This window comes from Schistocerca piceifrons, chromosome 1, assembly GCF_021461385.2.
Source record: "Schistocerca piceifrons isolate TAMUIC-IGC-003096 chromosome 1, iqSchPice1.1, whole genome shotgun sequence".
NCBI classification, from domain to species: Eukaryota; Metazoa; Arthropoda; class Insecta; order Orthoptera; family Acrididae; genus Schistocerca; species Schistocerca piceifrons.
Window position 1 is genome coordinate 874,289,685 of NC_060138.1, and position 22,621 is coordinate 874,312,305.

A 22,621-nucleotide genomic window follows, 5' to 3' on the forward strand; every position below is an offset into this window, starting at 1 on the left:
TGATCCCTTCACCTGCGCACTCTGTGATAGTGATCTCATCTCAGAAATCTTACATAACTTCCAATCCATACTCAAATCCTAGGCCCTTCTCAGAATCTCTTCCCTGTGTCCATATCTCTCCTCACTCCATAGACCTCCTGCACAACCACATTCTGCATACTTCCTGAAATCTATAAATCCAACAGTCCTGGATGTCCCATTGCAGATGGTTGCTGTGCTCCCAATGCATGTTGACCAAGCACCTCCAACCAGTTGCCCATAGCCTAGCAACTCGCATCTACAAAACATTTCTTTCACTGATTCTAGAGCATCCCCACCCTATTTTCCCTGGATCTCAACTCATCACTGTTGATGCCAACTCCTTACACATAAACATGCCTCATGCTCGTGGCCTTGCTGCTATCATGCATTACCTCTCCCAACATCCTTCAGACTCTAAATCCACTACTATATTCTTTATATACCTTGCCAATTACATATATAAAAGTATATAAAGTGTATATATAAAGGTATATAAACAAGTCTCCCAAATTTTGAAACCTCTTGTCTGTCTCATGTTTATTGATGAAATTCTCATGTTCTGGACACAGGACTAGGTCACTCTATCCTCATTCCTCTTCAGCCTAAACACCCTCTCCCCCATCCACTTCATCTAATGCTTCCCATCACAATGTGCCACCACCTTGGACATCAACCTCCGCCCCTCTAAAGGCTTTATCCATATCAAGTCCACTAACCAACAGTAGCTGCATTTTGACAGCTCTCTCCCCTTCCACACAAAAATGTTGTTCCTATTTAGCCAGGTTACTGGTATACTGCATATCTGCAGTGATGAACATTTCCTTTGAGGGAATGCCCGGTACACTGGTCTCATAAAGACCTTCACCAGGGCCTTGATACATAAACATGCTTGGAAATGGACATCCTATCCTGATGCTTCCCACTTCTTGTGCAGTGTTGTTCTGCTGCCCACCCAACCTACACAGCATACTGGTCCATCCCTATGCCACTCCCACTCCCAACCCATTGCCACACAGCACATGGTCATACCCCGGGAAGCTGATGCATATCCTGTGCTACTCACCCACCCACATCCTACTCTAGTTTCATCACAGACTCATCATAACACATCAGAGACAGGTCCACCTGTGAAAGCAGCCATGCTATTTATCAGCTTTTCTGAAATTTCTGCACAGCATTTTGTTGTTGTTGTTGTTGTTGTTGTTGTTGTTGTTGTTGTTGTTGTGGTCTTCAGTCCTGAGACTGGTTTGATGCAGCTCTCCATGCTAATCTATCCTGTGCAAGCTTCATCATCTCCCAGTACTTAGTGCAACCTACATCCTTCTGAATCTGCTTAGTGTATTCATTTCTTGGTCTCCCTCTACGATTTTTACCCTCCACGCTGCCCTCCAATGCTAAATTTGTGATCCCTTGATGCCTCAGAACATGTCCTACCAACCGGTCCCTTCTTTTTGTCACGTTGTGCCACAAACTCCTCTTCTCCCCAATTCTATTCAATACCTCCTCATTAATTATGTGACCTACCCATCTAATCTTCAGCATTCTTCTGTAGCACCACACTTCAAAAGCTTATATTCTCTTCTTGTCCAAACCATTTATCATCCATGTTTCACTTCCATACATGGCTGCACTCCATACAAATACTTTCAGAAATTACTTCCTGACACTTAAATCTATACTCGATGTTAACAAATTCCTCTTCTTCAGAAACGCTTTCCTTGCCGTTGCCAGTCTAAATTTTATATCCTCCCTACTTCGACCATCATCAGTTACTTTGCTCCCCAAATAGCAAAACTCCTTTACTACTTTAAGTGTCTCATTTCCTAATCTAATTCCCTCAGCAACACCCCAATTAATTTGACTACATTCCATTATCCTCGTTTTGCTTTTGTTGATACTCATCACAGCATTTTAAGTGGGCATTACTGACAACCACTTGTCCACCAGAATGAATGGCTACTGCCCAACCACAGCAAAGAACAGATTTGACCACTCAGTGTCAGAACATGCACCCACTCCCCCCACCTAACAGTCACCCAGTCCCCATTCATGCTTTCATGTCATTGTGTACCACATGAACTAACTGGCTCTGGTGCCCACATGTCACAGTCATAGCCCAGGCATCTGCCACCTCTCCTTGCCATACACCTCCTGCTTCCCTCTGAGCCACCAGCCATCTCTCCAAACCCCTTCTCCCCCTTCTCTCCTCTTTCTCCCTCCACCCACGCCACGCCACCCCACCTGACAGTCCTGAAATGCAGCCCACCTGCCAAATTGCCATGCAGGCAGTGTGTTCAGTAGCACACTGTAGCTGCATAGGTAGAAATTTTCATTCTTTCTTGTGTGCTTGGCAATGTTTCACTACTTATACTGTTTGTTGAGTAATCTTTTTACTCCAAAATTATTGAGTCTTCATCTTTGTTGCTTTGCTAGTACAGTAATTCATTTATGGAAAACTTCAAAATTTAAAAATATTCAAAGCCAATTTATTTGGGCTTGGTGATAGTAGAATTCAGATGACAAGAGGTCACAGGCAGCACCTAATAAATATTCACCAAAGGGTAGGACAGGCCATAAGAGTAACTCGGTGTCTAATTGCACCAAGTGAATTGTGTTCAAAGTGCTGGTAGCAGAGTAGGTGACAGTGATTCAGTGCTCAACAAAGTGTGTAGAAAGCTCACATGCAGAAATCAGAGTTAATAGTGGTGTTGTGCTGAAACTGTAGCCACCATGTTATTGTGTAGTTCCATAGTAAATTGAGAGATGGGTTCGTAGCATAATTAGATGGACTGAAAAATAGTCATAATGAAAGAAAATTATTCTGATTTTATGCTTGTATTCAGTTACTTAATCTGTAACCCCATTTCTGGGCATATCATTAAAAAGTCTGTTTCATTTTCAGTGTACAGGACTTCTCTTGAACAAGATTTGGCCAGTGACACTTCGGGACACTTCAAACGGCTCATGAGATCTCTCTGTGTGGTATGTTTAAAAAAGTTGTAACTCATAATATTTGTCCACAAAAGAATGTTTTATGTATAAAAAAAGTGCCATGAAATATGGTAATAGCAAAAGTATAACCATGCTTTACAAATTATCAGTTTATTTGCATCCACTGAAACATTCAGAGTATTTCTGCCAGAGGCAGGCAGCATAAATCAGTATATATTGTATATTTAATAAATTAATGGGCAAAAGCATAATTGATATGAAGCCAGAGAGTCCAAGAATAAGCCTGCAGTAGATTCTGTGAAAGAAAATGGTATTTTTGTGCATGTGTGCGTGTGCGTGTCCTCCCCAAGAGGAACTAATTGTTCTGAAAGCTAAGATAGCATTGTCACTTTCACGTTTATAATTTGTCAGCAGTACTAAACATTTTGCATCCTAAATGTAAATAATGGATAGCAATTTTGTCTCTTAAGTGGTGAGTCCCCCCCATGAACCATGGACCTTGCTGTTGGTGGGGAGGCTTGCGTGCCTCAGCGATACAGATAGCCGTACCGTAGGTGCAACCACAACGGAGGGGTATCTGTTGAGAGGCCAGACAGACGTGTGGTTCCTGAAGAGGGGCAGCAGCCTTTTCAGTAGTTGCAAGGGCAACAGTCTGGATGATTGACTGATCTGGCCTTGTAACAATAACCAAAACGGCCTTGCTGTGCTGGTACTGCGAACGGCTGAAAGCAAGGGGAAACTACAGCCGTAATTTTTCCTGAGGGCATGCAGCTTTACTGTATGATTACATGATGATGGCGTCCTCTTGGGTAAAATATTCCGGAGGTAAAATAGTCCCCCATTCGGATCTCCGGGCGGGGACTACTCAAGAGTAGGAGAAAGAAAACTGGCGTTCTACGGATCGGAGCGTGGAATGTCAGATCCCTTAATCGGGCAGGTAGGTTAGAAAATTTAAAAAGGGCAATGGATAGGTTGAAGTTAGATATAGTGGGAATTAGTGAAGTTCGGTGGCAGGAGGAACAAGACTTCTGGTCAGGTGACTACAGGGTTATAAACACAAAATCAAATAGGGGTAATGCAGGAGTAGGTTTAATAATGAATAGGAAAATAGGAATGCGGGTAAGCTACTACAAACAGCATAGTGAACGCATTATTGTGGCCAAGATAGATACGAAGCCCACGCCTACTACAGTAGTACAAGTTTATATGCCAACTAGCTCTGCAGATGACGAAGAAATTGAAGAAATGTATGATGAAATAAAAGAAATTATTCAGATTGTGAAGGGAGACGAAAATTTAATAGTCATGGGTGACTGGAATTCGAGTGTAGGAAAAGGGAGAGAAGGAAACATAGTAGGTGAATATGGATTGGGGGACAGAAATGAAAGAGGAAGCCGCCTGGTCGAATTTTGCACAGAGCACAACATAATCATAACTAACACTTGGTTTAAGAATCATGAAAGAAGGTTGTATACATGGAAGAACCCTGGAGATACTAAAAGGTTTCAGATAGATTATATAATGGTAAGACAGAGATTTAGGAACCAGGTTTTAAATTGTAAGACATTTCCAGGGGCAGATGTGGACTCTGACCACAATCTATTGGTTATGACCTGTAGATTAAAACTGAAGAAACTGCAAAAAGGTGGGAATTTAAGGAGATGGGACCTGGATAAACTAAAAGAACCAGAGGTTGTACAGAGATTCAGGGAGAGCATAAGGGAGCAATTGACAGGAATGGGGGAAATAAATACAGTAGAAGAAGAATGGGTAGCTTTGAGGGATGAAGTAGTGAAGGCAGCAGAGGATCAAGTAGGTAAAAAGACGAGGGCTAGTAGAAATCCTTGGGTAACAGAAGAAATATTGAATTTAATTGATGAAAGGAGAAAATATAAAAATGCAGTAAGTGAAACAGGCAAAAAGGAATACAAACTTCTCAAAAATGAGATCGACAGGAAGTGCAAAATGGCTAAGCAGGGATGGCTAGAGGACAAATGTAAGGATGTAGAGGCCTATCTCACTAGGGGTAAGATAGATACCGCCTACAGGAAAATTAAAGAGACCTTTGGAGATAAGGGAACGACTTGTATGAATATCAAGAGCTCAGATGGAAACCCAGTTCTAAGCAAAGAAGGGAAAGCAGAAAGGTGGAAGGAGTATATGGAGGGTCTATACAAGAGCGATGTACTTGAGGACAATATTATGGAAATGGAAGAGGATGAAGATGAAATGGGAGATACGATACTGTGTGAAGAGTTTGGCAGAGCACTGAAAGACCTGAGTCGAAACAAGGCCCCCGGAGTAGACAATATTCCATTGGAACTACTGACGGCCGTGGGAGAGCCAGTCCTGACAAAACTCTACCATCTGGTGAGCAAGATGTATGAAACAGGCGAAATACCCTCAGACTTCAAGAAGAATATAATAATTCCAATCCCAAAGAAAGCAGGTGTTGACAGATGTGAAAATTACCGAACTATCAGCTTAATAAGTCACAGCTGCAAAATACTAACACGAATTCTTTACAGACGAATGGAAAAACTAGTAGAAGCCAACCTCGGGGAAGATCAGTTTGGATTCCGTAGAAACACTGGAACACGTGAGGCAATACTGACCTTACGACTTATCTTAGAAGAAAGATTAAGGAAAGGCAAACCTACGTTTCTAGCATTTGTAGACTTAGAGAAAGCTTTTGACAATGTTGACTGGAATACTCTCTTTCAAATTCTAAAGGTGGCAAGGGTAAAATACAGGGAGCGAAAGGCTATTTACAATTTGTACAGAAACCAGATGGCAGTTATAAGAGTCGAGGGACATGAAAGGGAAGCAGTGGTTGGGAAGGGAGTATGACAGGGTTGTAGCCTCTCCCCGATGTTGTTCAATCTGTATATTGAGCAGGCAGTAAAGGAAACAAAAGAAAAATTCGGAGTAGGTATTAAAATTCATGGAGAAGAAATAAAAACTTTGAGGTTCGCCGATGACATTGTAATTCTGTCAGAGACAGCAAAGGACTTGGAAGAGCAGTTGAATGGAATGGACAGTGTCTTGAAAGGAGGATATAAGATGAACATCAACAAAAGCAAAACAAGGATAATGGAATGTAGTCTAATTAAGTCGGGTGATGCTGAGGGAATTAGATTAGGAAATGAGGCACTTAAAGTAGTAAAGGAGTTTTGCTATTTGGGGAGCAAAATAACTGATGATGGTCGAAGTAGAGATGATATAAAATGTAGGCTGGCAATGGCAAGGAAAGCGTTTCTGAAGAAGAGAAATTTGTTAACATCCAGTATTGATTTATGTGTCAGGAAGTCATTTCTGAAAGTATTCGTGTGGAGTGTAGCCATGTATGGAAGTGAAACATGGACGATAAATAGTTTGGACAAGAAGAGAATAGAAGCTTTCGAAATGTGGTGCTACAGAAGAATGCTGAAGATTAGATGGGTAGATCACATAACTAATGAGGAAGTATTGAATAGGATTGGGGAGAAGAGAAGTTTGTGGCACAACTTGACCAGAAGAAGGGATCGGTTGGTAGGACATGTTCTGAGGCATCAAGGGATCACCAATTTAGTATTGGAGGGCAGCGTGGAGGGTAAAAATCGTAGAGGGAGACAAAGAGATGAATACACTAAGCAGATTCAGAAGGATGTAGGTTGCAGTAGGTACTGGGAGATGAAAAAGCTTGCACAGGATAGAGTAGCATGGAGAGCTGCATCAAACCAGTCTCAGGACTGAAGACCACAACAACAACAAGTGGTGAGTTGATGCTAATCCTGTGGACTAAAATTTTATGTTGTCCAAAGGTAAAGGAAATTTTATTTTAATAAGTGGACAATGATGATGTTTATTATTGTCACTATTTGTTGGATATTGTAATTTTTGTTCAAAAATTACAATTAAATGATTGTGGTTATTAAAGAGGATTTATTTTCATACTTCTTAAGACCATATGTTTCTTTTAATACATATATATATTTGTGATTTCTACAGGGGAATCGTGATGAGAATTACTCAGTTGATCAGGCTGCTGCTGCCAGAGATGCTCAGGCCTTGCTCAGGGCAGGTAAGAATATTTTTATCCACTTTTGTAGTTAAAAGGCATAAAAAGCTTTGCTTTGTCATGACAGGTATTTTTCAGTTATTTTCAGTCACTAGAAGTTTCTTTTTCATACAAGATACCCATTCTCTTCTCCAAAGTATGTATTCTCATCACCATTCTTCTCCCCAAATCTACATGTACTTGTCATTTTGGTTTTTCTGACTGCTTTATTTTCTGACTGCTTTATTTTCTGGCTGCTTTATTTTCTGGCTGCTTTATTTTCTGGCTGCTTTATTTTCTGGCTGCTTTATTTTCTGGCTGCTTTATTTTCTGGCTGCTTTATTTTCTGGCTGCTTTATTTTCTGGCTGCTTTATTTTCTGGCTGCTTTATTTTCTGGCTGCTTTATTTTCTGGCTGCTTTATTTTCTGGCTGCTTTATTTTCTGGCTGCTTTATTTTCTGGCTGCTTTATTTTCTGGCTGCTTTATTTTCTGGCTGCTTTATTTTCTGGCTGCTTTATTTTCTGGCTGCTTTATTTTCTGGCTGCTTTATTTTCTGGCTGCTTTATTTTCTGGCTGCTTTATTTTCTGGCTGCTTTATTTTCTGGCTGCTTTATTTTCTGGCTGCTTTATTTTCTGGCTGCTTTATTTTCTGGCTGCTTTATTTTCTGGCTGCTTTATTTTCTGGCTGCTTTATTTTCTGGCTGCTTTATTTTCTGGCTGCTTTATTTTCTGGCTGCTTTATTTTCTGGCTGCTTTATTTTCTGGCTGCTTTATTTTCTGGCTGCTTTATTTTCTGGCTGCTTTATTTTCTGGCTGCTTTATTTTCTGGCTGCTTTATTTTCTGGCTGCTTTATTTTCTGGCTGCTTTATTTTCTGGCTGCTTTATTTTCTGGCTGCTTTATTTTCTGGCTGCTTTATTTTCTGGCTGCTTTATTTTCTGGCTGCTTTATTTTCTGGCTGCTTTATTTTCTGGCTGCTTTATTTTCTGGCTGCTTTATTTTCTGGCTGCTTTATTTTCTGGCTGCTTTATTTTCTGGCTGCTTTATTTTCTGGCTGCTTTATTTTCTGGCTGCTTTATTTTCTGGCTGCTTTATTTTCTGGCTGCTTTATTTTCTGGCTGCTTTATTTTCTGGCTGCTTCATTTTCTATTAGGGAGCTTTGGAGGTCTCAATTTGAAAAGACTGACTGTAGTCAGTCTGCCCCAGTTGTGCCATCTCCCAGTCCTCCTCTTTCTGAACGGAGATAAGTCATGGCCATCATTCATTCTGGAAGTTTAGGTCAAACACATCTCCATCTTTAGCTGCCAGCCAATGGAATGGCATGAAGGGTCTATCTTACACACTCTGTCCCCCGATTCGCTGTTGCCGGATGCTGGAATTTCTTCACCTTAATCCACCCACTTCTGACTTGTGGTCTTTCATTACATCTATGTTGGAATCTGTTGTTGCTGCTTCTGTGGACAGCCTTTCAGCTGACTGCAGATGTCATCTGTGTCCTTGTCAGGAGTCTGCATTAGCAGCTGTCAGTGCATTGGTGGCAGCTTCCAGTTCATCGGTTCCACTGTCAATACCATGATGAGTCAGAGGTTCTGCACTTTCTTCTATTCTTCCCTTATCTTCTGTTGCCAGCTGACATCTCTGAGTGCATGAGCAGTGCGGACATCCTTCCTCATCAGTTCAGAGGAGTACACTAACAAAGGCACACATTCTGTTGAGATTCAAATTTTACTGCTATGTAATAGATATCACTGTGCATGCTTTAAAGTAAATTGTTGGTAGTTCTATGTTATTCTCCATGCAGTGAGTTATGATTAAAGTTGTCCTGTAATTACATTTTGTGTGTGTATTATCAAAGTTCATTCCACAGTTTGTGCTCCATGTTATGTTACAGGCAAACACAACATTTTTTGATTAGATGAAAACTTAAATTCATGAAATGAAAAGTGGGGAAATAAGTTCATTAACTTGACAAGTATGGCATACATGACTGCTGTACACTTGATTAAAACAGAAATGCTGTTGTGTGATAATTAAGACACATGGAGAATAAAATTCAAGGCACTGCTACTGGGAGTATATATCTAGAGTTGTGCTGCAACATGGAGTGTCTGATGAAGGTAAAATGTTCTCTGCCATAGAAATTTCATAGAAAGTAAGGCTAGTGGCAGACAGAAAAGTAAAAGCAGGCTTCATTTGGTTCACCAGTGCCATCAAGCTAAAGCAAAATGCACATCACGTCAGATACAGCTTAAACTTGAATCAATCTATGCATCCAAGAGACCTGTTCACGAAACAGTGGTGGTCAAACACCTAATGATTCACAAAATGCATTCTAGCAGTGAAGTGACCTATCAACTTACTGAATTCTTAGATGCTGTGGACAAGTTACAAGCAATAGATGCCAAATAAGCAGTAATTTTCGGAGTATGTATTAAAATCCATGGAGAAGAAATAAAAACTTTGAAGTTTGCCGGTGACATTGTAATTCTATCAGAGACAGCAAAGGACTTGGAAGAGCAGTTGAATGGAATGGACAGTGTATTGAAAGGAGGATATAAGATGAACATCAACAAAAGCAAAACGAGGATAATGGAATGTAGTCGGATTAAGTCGGGTGATGCTGAGGGAATTAGAATAGGAAATGAGACACTTAAAGTAGTAAAGGAGTTTTGCTATTTGGGGAGCAAAATAACTGATGATGGTCGAAGTAGAGAGGATATAAAATGTAGACTGGCAATGGCAAGGAAAGCGTTTCTGAAGAAGAGAAATTTGTTAACATCAAGTATAGATTTAAGTGTCAGGAAGTAATTTCTGAAAGTATTTGTATGGAGTGTAGTCATGTATGGAAGTGAAACATGGACGATAAAAAGTTTGGACAAGAAGAGAATAGAAGCTTTCGAAATGTGGTGCTACAGAAGAATGCTGAAGATTAGATGGGTAGATCACATAACTAATGAGGAAGTATTGAATAGAATTGGGGAGAAGAGGAGTTTGTGGCACAACTTGACAAAAAGAAGGGACTGGTTAGTAGGACATGTTCTAAGGCATCAAGGGATCACAAATTTAGCATTGGAGGGCAGCATGGAGGGTAAAAATCGTAGAAGGAGACAAAGAGATGAATACACTAAGCAGATTCAGAAGGATGTAGGTTGCAGTAAGTACTGGGAGATGAAGCAGCTTGCACAGGATAGGGTAGCATGGAGAGCTGCATCAAACCAGTCTCAGGACTGAAGACCACAACAACAACAACAACAACAACAACAGTGCTGCTTCACAGTTTTCCAGGTAGCTACAATTACTTGAGATGTGCTATTGAATCCTGTGATAATCTACCAGGGGTTACAATGCTTAAAGTAAAAATCTTGGAAGAACACAAAGTGAGAGTGCGCAATGTTTTAACAACCATGTAAACATTTCTTGAAAAACCTAATAAGTTCTGAGTGTGACAGTGACAAATTAGAACAAAAATCAAAACAAAAAAGTAAAAACTCAGCATACAAATGTAGCTTTTATAACAAGAAGGGATACAAGGATGCAAGTGCTTTTTCAAGAAACTAAGTATAAAAGGTGCCAACAATGCGGATAAAGCTAATTGCTATTTCTCTGTGAATGAGCCTATAAAAAAACTAAACTCTGTCCGAACAGGCCATGAAGGCCCAACGGTACTGATTGGCCACTGTGTCATCCTCAGCCCACAGGTGTGATGCGGATACAGAGAGGCATGTGGGCAGCACACCACTCTCCCGGCCGTATGTCATTTTATGAGACCAGAGGTGCTACCTTCCAATCAAGTAGCACCTTAGTTTGCCTCACAAGGGCTGAGTGCACTCTGCTTGCTAACAGTGCTTGGCAGACCTGATGGTCATCCATCCAAGCTCTAGCCCACGTCGGTGATCTGACGAGAACTGGTGTTACAAATGCAGCAAGGCCATTGGCATGTGTGAGCGAGCCTGCTTCATGGTTTTGTGACTCCATGTTATGGTGTGTGGGTAGTGGTTGCCCATCTCACATGTGCAAAGGTCCAAAAGTATTCACATATGAGAGAAGCATAAGGGAGTTTAATGCTTGCAGACAATAGTATTATGTAAGTAACAGCTAAAAGTGATGTACACAACAACTGCAGACACTCCATAATGCTGGAAACCACTTTCTACATGCCAAAGGTCAGTCACTCATGTCAGTGGTAAAAGTTGTGGATATCTACCATACAGTGACATTTATGCAGTAATGAAATATACTTATGGTAAAGTCAAAGTGATCACAAACAGATTCGGTAATTTGTTTTACTTACAAAAAAAGTCTAAGCTGAAAGTTACAAAAAGTGATATGCAAGTATTGCATGGTCAGTTAGACCATCTGAACTCATGAGATATGAGCAAAATCCATATGTGACAGGTTGGAAATTGAGTGATGTTGATCTCACTAGATCAGTGTCTTATCACATCCACTACCTTCATTAGATGAGAAGGGAACTCAAATGGACTTCTGATACAACCGCACTTTGATGATGTCTGGGGGCCATTGTGAGAAATATCTCAAGGTTGTGCAAAATTTTTTGTGGTGCTTATAGCAACCATAGCAGATAATGCCATATCTGTTTCCTTTGACATTAAGGAGAAGTTGTTGACAAATTTGTTGAATTGAAAAGCCTAGTTGAAAATCACTTGTCATGAAATTAGATACTTTGTCACACAACAGTAAGAAGCACTGCAACGAAAGAGTGGACTCCTTCTCGGAATGGTAGGAATACGATGGTATCTAACAGTCCAGTCATCACAGCAGAGTAGTGGTGTCAAATGAAAGACCATTTGTTGGTGAAGTAGCTCACTGCATGTTTCTGGAGTCAGGACTACCACCATCATTTTGGACCAAAGCCATCAACACAGCTAACTATGTTCAAAATCATGTGTAAGCAAAGAAGTGTCTGATGAAAGGTGGCTGAAGAGGAATCCTTGCTTATCTCATCTTTGTACTTTGGGTCAAACTGCCAAATAAAAGGAAAGTTGCATGAGGATATAAGCAGTGGCCTGGAGTGGACTTTGCCCGGTCCAAGAATAGTCATTTAGACTACTCACGGCTTTGTTAAATTAAACACGCGTATCTTACAACTGAATATCACCACATTTCTCAGTGGTGACATTTACACACAAATATTTATTGAATAGCTTTACTTGGCTAAATTCTTACTAAAGATAAAAGATGTGGAGAAAGACAGTCACATAGTGAAGAAGGTGAATGACATGCTGCAGACATTGAAATATAGTGATAATGTGTGTGAATTTAGCAAAGCCATTTATGTGCTATGCCAAGCTGGTTGACACTGGTATGCAGAGTTAAATGCAACCCTAACATCAGTTGGTTTTCATCCAAAAAGTTCAGATCCCTATATGTTAAGAGACACTATATGAAAACATCCAATCTTCTTACTTAAGTAGGTAACATGTAATTTCATAAGCAGACTGAGAAAGGACAAAAAAATAAAGGATGAGTTATCTGCCAGCTCTTACCTCAAGAACTTGGGTGCCATTAAGGAAAAGCAATCTTTTAACAAAATTACATTACATCAAACTGGCTATATCAGGAGTTTCACAGCTATTCAGAATGGATGACTGCAAACCAGTAAGCATTACATTGGCGACTGGGAGCAAGTTGGACCAACAGCTATGAGTGCAGGACATGCTAATCATCATCCATTTACAGAACTGGTTGGATCATCATTGTAAATCGCCATGGGTACTCGATCTGACATTTTCTATGTAGTCATTAAGCAAAGCCGTTGCAATTCAGCCATGATTTTATTCATTGGCAAGTGGTTAAGTGAATCCTTTGATATCTCAAAGGAACCATGGATAAAAAACTGGCCTACATCAAGAATAAGGAAGGAATTTTTGGATTTGCAGATGCTGATAGGAAGTAGCATTCAGTCTACAGCTTCATCTTTCCCAGATCAGCAATCTCATGGTGTTAACGTAAGTAGAGTGCCACAACTCTTTACTCAGCTGAAGCAGAGTACATGAACTTCACCAAAGCAGCAAAGGAAGTGATCCAACTGTCAGCATTAATGGAGGAGTTGGGTTTATGAAAACTGTCAGACATCACCCTGTTTGGTGTCAACTGGAAAATTAGCACATAGCTTTTTCACTCAAAGCTAAAACACATTAACATCAAACAGCACTTCGTACTTTAAGCCCTACAATGTATCTGCTGAAACTGAAATATCAGTAAACAGAAGATATGATGGCTGATAGACTGACAAAGGTTCTTCTGCCCAAAAGCACTAGAAATGTGTTGGACTTCAATCCTAGAATCATGAACTTAAGACTCGGTTCTTAATTTATAGTTGTCTGCAGAAATTGAGGGTGTGTGAAGAGTCAAATTTTACTGCCATATTGTTTGTGTCTATAGATGTCATTATTACATGTTTTCATGTCAGTTGTTTGTAGTTGCGTGCTATTCTCCATGCAGTGAGTTTTGAATGGAAGTTGTTCCATAACAGTGTGTCATGCTTGTATTGTCAAACTACATTTGAACAATATGATGCTGCAATTTACCAAACGAGAAAGCACTGGTAGATACACACACACACACACACACACACACACACACACACACACACACACACACACACAAAAAAAAACTGCACATATGACCTTTACACATGTCTGCTTGTGTGTGTGTGTGTGTGTGTGTGTGTGTGTGTGTGTGTGTTGTTGTTGTTGTTGTTGTTGTCTCTATCAACATACCAATGCTTTCGATGGTGTTTGTTTCAACCTGAGACAACTAAATAGCTTAAATCTTAAATAGTGCATTGTATGAAGAAAGAAATGTACTAGGTGAAAAGTTATTAGTAAAGGGGACGTCTGTCTGTGCTACAACTGGGCGCATGGATGGGGTCAACTTTGTGTTTTCAAATGGGAACCCCCATTTTTATTGCATATTCAGATTCTATGCCCAAAAGTACATATGGTTTAGTTAAACTTGTTTTCCATTTGTGGCAGATGGCACTGTAATCAACAAATATGAAATGTGCCTATTTTAGCAGTTGAGAACCAACACATTTGGTTTGAAATTTCATTTACAGTGTAAATGTAAATCTTTGTGTGTTAATGGGTTCAAAATTTACTTTAGTGTTGCAGATTTGATTGTACTGTACAATATGGTTAGTAATTTCAGTGTATGGTTAGAAATTATATTTAGCATGATCAAGGAATGATGATGTGGACATAAGTTTCCTCTCCCATCACAATGCTTGGTATTGGTGAGTCCCCTTGCCTCTCACCAGTGGGATGCCTGATTTTGGTGAGCATGTGAGGGTTTGCACGATGTGGGTATCCATAGTAGGTGTGCCTGCCACTACCAGTTCATGGACATTTTACCTTATTACAGTGCTCGTGGTTTGTTTTTTGCCAGTAGCTGTGTAGCAACCAGTGTGAGAATTACAGTGGTTGGACAGAAACACACACCGAAATCAGTCACCCTGCTGGCACCTAAAGCAAGCGTTCGGATTGTTTGGGGAGAATTGACCTCCGAAGGGAACAGAAAACGAAGTTACCATTGAAGTAGCTTATTTGCCAGTAATGTCTGGCTAACCACGTTATTTGTACTGTAAAATCACGTTTGCAACATTCAAGTAACTTTCCAGTATCAGTGTTAGACTGTTAGAACACAAAAGCTTAGATTTACATAGTAAACAAAATGTAGAACCAAAAGCACTGCAAAAAGACATTCTTGGGATTTGTCAATTACAGTGTCATCGCCCATGAACAGAAAAGAATGGTTTGAGTAAACTATATGTAATTTTTGGTATAGAATCCTAATATTCAATAGAAATTGGGGGTTCCCATTTAAAAACACAAAGCTGACCACACCCATGAAGGAGGGGTGGTTCGGAGATTGACAGTTTTTAGCATTCACTAGTATTATCTTTTCACCTTGAACATTTTTTTCATACAATACATCATTTTTAGTATATTTAGTTGTCTCAAATTAAAGCAAACACCCTATACAAATAGGACATTGTAGTTGGGCTTTCCATGCCCTTGAAGTGCATCATTCTCTCCTAGACAGTATCTGGAAGGCACCTGTACTATAGCAGATGGCAGAGTAGTTACTATGCACTACCCTTACTGCCACCCACCTTCCGCAGTTGCCTCTGTCTATGACTCAGCCTGGTTTTTTAAATACATCAAACAGAATTCACACACACAACATGGAATTCTTTAACCCGTTACTACATTTTTTGTGTTTTATCATTTAGTGTGATGTTTCGAGATTTTGTGTAAAAATCGTAGAGGGAGACAGAGATGAATACACTAAGCAGATTCACAAGGATGTAGGTTGCACTAAGTACTGGGAGACAAAGAAACTTGCACAGGATAGGGTAGCATGGAGAGCTGCATCAAACCAGTCTCAGGACTGAAGACCACAACAACAACAACAACAACAACGTGTATATTGTTTCCTGTTGTTGAACACAGTTGAAGAAACAATGTTTTTAAAAACAGCTATTGTTTTGAGTTTTACTCTCTTGGAGAGATTGCATGACATTTGTAAGGCTACACATGCAAGGTGAATAGCTGTTTGTACAAAAACTCTAACAAATGCGTAGTGGGTACTGTTAATGTTTTGCTCGTGGACACCTATGGACTCTTGTTTTTATTTACACACGAAATGTAGTTTTATCATTTGAATCAGAAATAATAAAATGACAAATAAGTCTATGAATACAGGTTACAATGTCATTAAATATAAATAATTTAAACTGTTACATGTTGGAAGGTAGAGATAATCAGCTGATAGGCTTTGTCCTGGATACATGTTAATGTTCTGCAGGTGCGTAACAGTACAACTAGTTAAGACTAATAAGTAATGATTTAGTTGTTAGTGTTAGCAAAGTTTCACTTTACAGAAAAGTCCTTCCATAAAATTATTTTGACTGCCCAACAAAGGTTTGTTATTTCATTAAGTGTGTGAAGTATATTGACCATTGTATACAAGGACACCTCTTTAATACACTCCTGGACATTGAAATAAGAACACCGTGAATTCATTGTCCCAGGAAGGGGAAACTTTATTGACACATTCCTGGGGTCAGATACATCACATGATCACACTGACAGAACCACAGGCACATAGACACAGGCAACAGAGCATGCACAATGTCGGCACTAGTACAGTGTATATCCACCTTTCGTAGCAATGCAGGCTGCTATTCTCCCATGGAGACGATCGTAGAGATGCTGGATGTAGTCCTGTGGAACGGCTTGCCATGCCATTTCCACCTGGCGCCTCAGTTGGACCAGCGTTCGTGCTGGACGTGCAGACCGCGTGAGACGACGCTTCATCCAGTCCCAAACATGCTCAATGGGGGACAGATCCGGAGATCTTGCTGGCCAGGGTAGTTGACTTACACCTTCTAGAGCACGTTGGGTGGCACGGGATACATGCGGACGTGCATTGTCCTGTTGGAACAGCAAGTTCCCTTGCCGGTCTAGGAATGGTAGAACGATGGGTTCGATGACGGTTTGGATGTACCGTGCACTATTCAGTGTCCCCTCGACGATCACCAGTGGTGTACGGCCAGTGTAGGAGGTCGCTCCCCACACCATGATGCCGGGTGTTGGCCCTGTGTGCCTCGGTCGTATGCAGTCCTGATTGTGGCGCTCACCTGCACGGCGCCAAACACCCATACGACCATCATTGGCACCAAGGCAGAAGCGACTCTCATCGCTGAAGACGACACGTCTCCATTCGTCCCTCCATTCACGCCTGTCGCGACACCACTGGAGGCGGGCTGCACGATGTTGGGGCGTGAGCGGAAGACGGCCTAACGGTGTGCGGGACCGTAGCCCAGCTTCATGGAGACGGTTGCGAATGGTCCTCGCCGATACCCCAGGAGCAACAGTGTCCCTAATTTACTGGGAAGTGGCGGTACGGTCCCCTACGGCACTGCGTAGCATCCTACGGTCTTGGCGTGCATCCGTGCGTCGCTGCGGTCCGGTCCCAGGTCGACGGGCACGTGCACCTTCCGCCGACCACTGGCGACAACATCGATGTACTGTGGAGACCTCACGCCCCACGTGTTGAGCAATTCGGCGGTACGTCCACCCGGCCTCCCGCATGCCCACTGTACGCCCTCGCTCAAAGTCCGTCAACTGCACATACGGTTCACGTCCACGCTGTCGCGGCATGCTACCAGTGTTAAAGACTGCGATGGAGCTCCGTATGCCACGGCAAACTGGCTGACACTGACGGCGGCGGTGCACAAATGCTGCGCAGCTAGCGCCATTCGACGGCCAACACCGCGGTTCCTGGTGTGTCCGCTGTGCCGTGCGTGTGATCATTGCTTGTACAGCCCTCTCGCAGTGTCCGGAGCAAGTATGGTGGGTCTGACACACCGGTGTCAATGTGTTCTTTTTTCCATTTCCAGGAGTGTATAATAGTGTCATTAGTGTTGTTGAAGATACTAATTTATTCCAAGGTGAGATCTGTTTTCTTTCCCCTCTGTCATAAAGTTAAAGGTGAAAATATCAGTAGGCTTGTCATTTACTTTCAGAATTAGAACTGGTTTATAAAAAAAAATGGGAATAATCGTGTTTTTGTGAAATCATAAATTTGTTAAAATTCCTCTTACTGTGTGGTTTTTCCTTGCAGGAGAGCTGCGCTTTGGGACTGATGAGTCAACATTCAATGCTATTCTGTGCTCTAGAAGTTATCCACAGCTGAGACAAATCTTCATTGAGTACGAGCGCATTACTGGTCACGATTTTGAAAAAGCTGTCAAGAATGAATTTTCGGGTGATATTGAAGCTGGATTATTGGCTATAGGTGAGATAAGGATTAAAAAATTAAAGACAGCTCAAAGGAAATTGAGAAAACTGTAGATTTTATGTATAGCATAATGTAGTAGAAACCATATTGTGTTCACCATCATTGAGTGACTGTGATTACTATCAGCTACAACTTTCTGGTTGGACGATATCATGCTTTTAGGCACAAATGGATGTTCAGATGTTTGTTTGTTAGGCTTTCAACATGTTCACCATGCAGCTGGCTTTGTCAATTTAAGTTGAATGCATATAGTTTTTAACACATTTACAAATTGACGATTCTCATTGCAAAATTCACATTCTACAATATACACAACCATGTCTAACTAAATACATCATCTCTTCCATTACATATCTGCATATTAATTACAGAAATGTGAATACATTTTCTTCCAATGTAACATTATGTATATGGTATGTCTAAGTTCTATGTAAATGATAGTTTATTGTGATTAAACACCTAAGATACTCTTACCTACTATTAAGGAGGATTTCCCCCAATTATATATGTCCTTTGTTACTTTGAAAGTATTCTTCCACTGAATAATATGCCATATTTTTTACACCATACTTCTACAACTACCATAAATTTACATGCAGTGAAGATGTTTACCAGTTGTGGCAGTTCATTGTCCATCTTCAGATTTAGGTGTTTGTGGCTATTATGTGTCAGCGACAGGGTCGAATAAGTTATGTTTAGCATGTAGTTGTTTGTGGAACGGTGCATATGTACATTCATTCTTGGCACAAATTTCTTTATATTTTATATGTAGGCCCAATGGTACCGACCAGCCACCGTGTCATCCTCAGCCCACAGGTGTCACTGTATGTGGATATGGAGGGGCTTGTATAAAGGCTTGGGATTGTTATGATATAGAGTTGACTGAAGTTTTTTTTACAGGCTTCTCTAGGACCCAATCCTTGAATACACCTGATGGCTTTTTTGTGCCATCTGAAAACACAGTTTTTACATAGAGAATTTCCGCATGACAGTGCCCCTTGCTGAAACTGTCTCTGAAAGATTGCATGGTAGCAGAGAATCAGCAATTTTTTTTATTAATAGGAAACCTCAGTTTATATAGCAGAAAAATCACAAGTGCACATTTACCAGTTAAATATTTTGTGTTCTTACTCTTAGTCTTTGGTCTATTGAAGTGCAACAGTATGAAACTTTCTTCTTTTTGAGCATTTAGATTAAAATATAGCTCCTCTGTATTCATTTCATTTATACATAGCTGGTTAACTTTATGCCGTTGACTACTTTTTCCAAATAGTTCCTTTTTTTGTCTAAAACTACCTGCATATTCTCCCGCAGACGAAATCGTATTCATATCAGCGTATAGAACATTTTTGCACACTGTATGGTTTGAGAAGCGATTAACGTATATAGTAAAAAGGGGGTGGCCCAAGGACAGAGCCTAGGGGGAGTTCTCTCTTAATTTTCCTTGGTTTTGACATGTAGTTGTTGTCATGCGCTAATTGTTGCCTGTTGCTTAGGTAAGATTTAGTTAAATCTACAAACCATAGTAGTCTAGTTTCTTTGCAATAGTCTCATATGACAAAGAATCCAAAGCTTTCAATAAATGTAATACAGGACACAAGTTTCTTTCATAACTATTGTCAGATCTGGCCCCTTTCTTTCACAATGTTTTCACAATAGCATATTTTGGTCTGCCTTGAAAAATGCCATTTTTCAGTGAGCTATTACATATGTGACTCAGAATCTTACTTATCTGTTGGAAACAAGTTTGTAGTACTCGGTTGGAAACACCACAAATTCCATGCAAGCTTTTACTTGTGAGTGAATTTAGTTTCTTAATTTCAGTAGGAGAAGTGGGTTTAATTTCAGTGTTACCAAATTGCATATATATTGCCTCTTTCACATATAGCCCTGCATTTCCTAATGACTAGCTGGATCCTATTTTCTGTAAAACACTTAAAAATGGTTATTAAAAATATCTTCTACTTCTGATTTTCACTTAAAAAACATTTCGTTAAGTTTGATAGCACAGTCTTCCTGTGCTCTTGGCTGCCCTGTTTCCCTTTTGACAACATTCCAGATTATTTTAATTTTATTATCAGAGGTGCTAATCTAACTTTTTAATAACATTTCTTAATGTTTGTTTCTAGATCATTACTTCTTCAAGCTATGATACATTTCCCTTTTCTGTTTGCAAGTTGTTTTTATCCCTTTAGTAAACCATGGCTTTTGAGATGGTTTCGTACAATTATATTTCACTTACAGAAACTGTTGTCAAAGATACTTGCAAAGGTATCATGGAATAGGTTAAATTTTAAATTATCATCAGGTTCCCTGTACACCTTATCCCGTTCTAACTGTTGCGAGCTTTCCCTAAAATTTACAAATGTTAAAGCACAATTGAAATTGCTATGTTGGAGAACTGTTTTGCATAACTGAATGGTGCCATGTCACATACAATAACTAGCTTTGGGTCATGATGAGACAACCATTCTTAACACGAAAATTTTTTGTTTTGTTAGATTTATCTTGGTCTATAAAAATATTTTCTTTCAGTGTGCTGTTTTCCTGTACCATCCAAGTAGAAAGAAAAAAAAACTGATGTCAAATTGAAAGAACAAAGTAATACTTCAGGGTCAAGCTTTCTATTGGACTGTTTCAGAGAATCTACATTGAAATCCCCACAAACAATAATTTGCACAAAAAAGAATCGAAATTAGCTGAAAATTTCCCAGTGGGGACCTACAGAGCTAAAATTATAGAAGTACAGCTATTTAGTTTCAGCTCACATTCACATGCTTCTATATGTTGCTCTAAACACATTTCTTTAGTTGTAAATTTTTCACACTAGCATACATTTTAAGATATATGGCAATTCGTCTCTCCATAGTGTGTCTACTTACATTTGCTGAAAGCTTAGATCCTCCATTTACCTTTTCCATATATGTGACTGTATAATGTTCAGATAAGCATACTACGTCTGTTCCACCCTCAATTTCTAAATCTTCTAGACAGACAAGGTCATCTACTTTTTTTTAATCCCCTGATATTCTGATGCAGTATATTAACATTATTTTTTACTGTACTTTTGAGACTCTTGAGATGAAAAAAAAAAATCTCTAGTACTTGCCCATGTGAGCTTCCCATTAAGCCAAATTTCATTCAACATTGAATCATTGGACACTGATCTTAGCCTGATCTAGATATAGATGGACATTTCATCTGGAGCAATGCTTGGTCTGCAGTAACTTCTTGCCCATGAGCAACCAAATGGTAAAGTGTGCTTCTGTACTTTTAATCCAGTGTTCACACAGAATGCTGCAATTAATTTTGTCTAACCAGAAATGGAATTCAGTAATGTTGCTTTTAAGAACTACAAATTTGTGTGTAGCAAAATTAGCTTGTTTTTGCTGCAGGGAGGTAGTGTTTATACTGGGTCCACTTTGTTAATTTTACTATGTTTTGGTGTTCTTTGTTTGACAGAGACTAGTATATCTCAGGCTTATACATTTCCCTGATCTGTTTCTGAGATTTGGGACATGTTGCCTGACTTGCTAAAGCAGACTAGTTCATTACACACCACACTATTTTTTGGATCAACAAAGTCTTTACTAACTACGTCTTCTATGGAAAACTCATAGACAATTGCAGTTCACAGATGGATGATTTAAAGTAATACAATCCTTAACATCAACCAGTGCTAAACTTTTAAATTGTTTACAGATTGATTCTAAATACCCATTAGCTTTAGTTATTTTAGTGTGCACACATGATTATTCTATTGAGTCATAATGCTGAGGTATTTTTAGTACTTTTACATCTACATCATACTCCCAAGCCGCCTAATGGTGTGTGGTGGAGGGTACTTTTGGTACCACTGTCTGATCCCTCCAACCGTTCCACTCGTGAATAGTGCGTGAGAACGACGATTGTCGGTAAGCCTCTGTATTGGTTCTAATTTCTTGAATTTTCTCCTCATGGTCAATACGCGAGATGCATGTGAGGCAAAGTAATATGTTGTTTGACTCCTTCTGAAAAGTGCTGCCCAAAACTTGAATAGTAAATCTCTGTGATACACAATGAATCTTTTGTAACATGTGCCAGTGAAGTTTGTTTAGCATATACATAATGCTCTCTCATCAGTTAAATGATCCCATGACAAAGTGCGCCGCTCTTTGTTGGATCTTCTCTATCTCCTCTATCAGTCCTACCTGATAGGGATCCCAGATACACGAACAATACTCAAGAATTGAGCAAACAAGTGCCTTCTAAGCCACTTCTTTCATGGATGAGTTACATTTCCTTAAGATTCTTCCGATGAATCTGAGTCTGGCGTCTGCTTTTTCCACTATCCGTTTTATGTGGTCTTTCCGCTTAAGGTCGCTCTGGATAGTTATGCCTTGATATTTTATGGCAGATGCCGGCATTGCAAGAATTATATCTGTTCTTATTGGGTGATCTAAGTGAATCAGTGCCATTTGCAGTTATAATTTTTTCAACATTTTCACTAAAATGAACATCTTTAGGTTTCATGTGCTTGGCTTCAGATCCATTCAGTTGCAACACAACACACAGGCATACCTCCGCTTCTTATTGTAGGACTACGTCCATTGCAGATCCATTACCTTTTGGTTTCCTCCTCTCCTTTCAAAGAGGAATCTAATTTCCCCACATCAAAAATAAAATGTTTACACAATGGACGCAGTGTCACTTCTTGCAGTTTTTTGGCATTTTCGACGTTGCTTATTCATAGTGATGTCATTCTTTCCACACGTCGTGTTATGTAGTAGCCTATCACTA

General features: G+C 39.9%; 1 protein-coding gene across 7 annotated transcripts in view; it reads left to right on the forward strand.

The window, feature by feature from the left end:
• LOC124716227 (annexin B9-like) overlaps positions 1-22,621 on the forward strand; it is a 138,486-nt gene that overhangs the window by 107,699 nt on the left and 8,166 nt on the right. For all 7 annotated transcript variants that reach the window (XM_047243160.1, XM_047243159.1, XM_047243157.1 and 4 more), the window contains 3 exons: positions 2,924-3,003; positions 6,964-7,036; positions 17,666-17,839. In XM_047243160.1, coding sequence (XP_047099116.1) covers positions 2,924-3,003; positions 6,964-7,036; positions 17,666-17,839 — 327 coding nt within the window. The remainder of the gene's footprint in view (positions 1-2,923; positions 3,004-6,963; positions 7,037-17,665; positions 17,840-22,621) is intronic.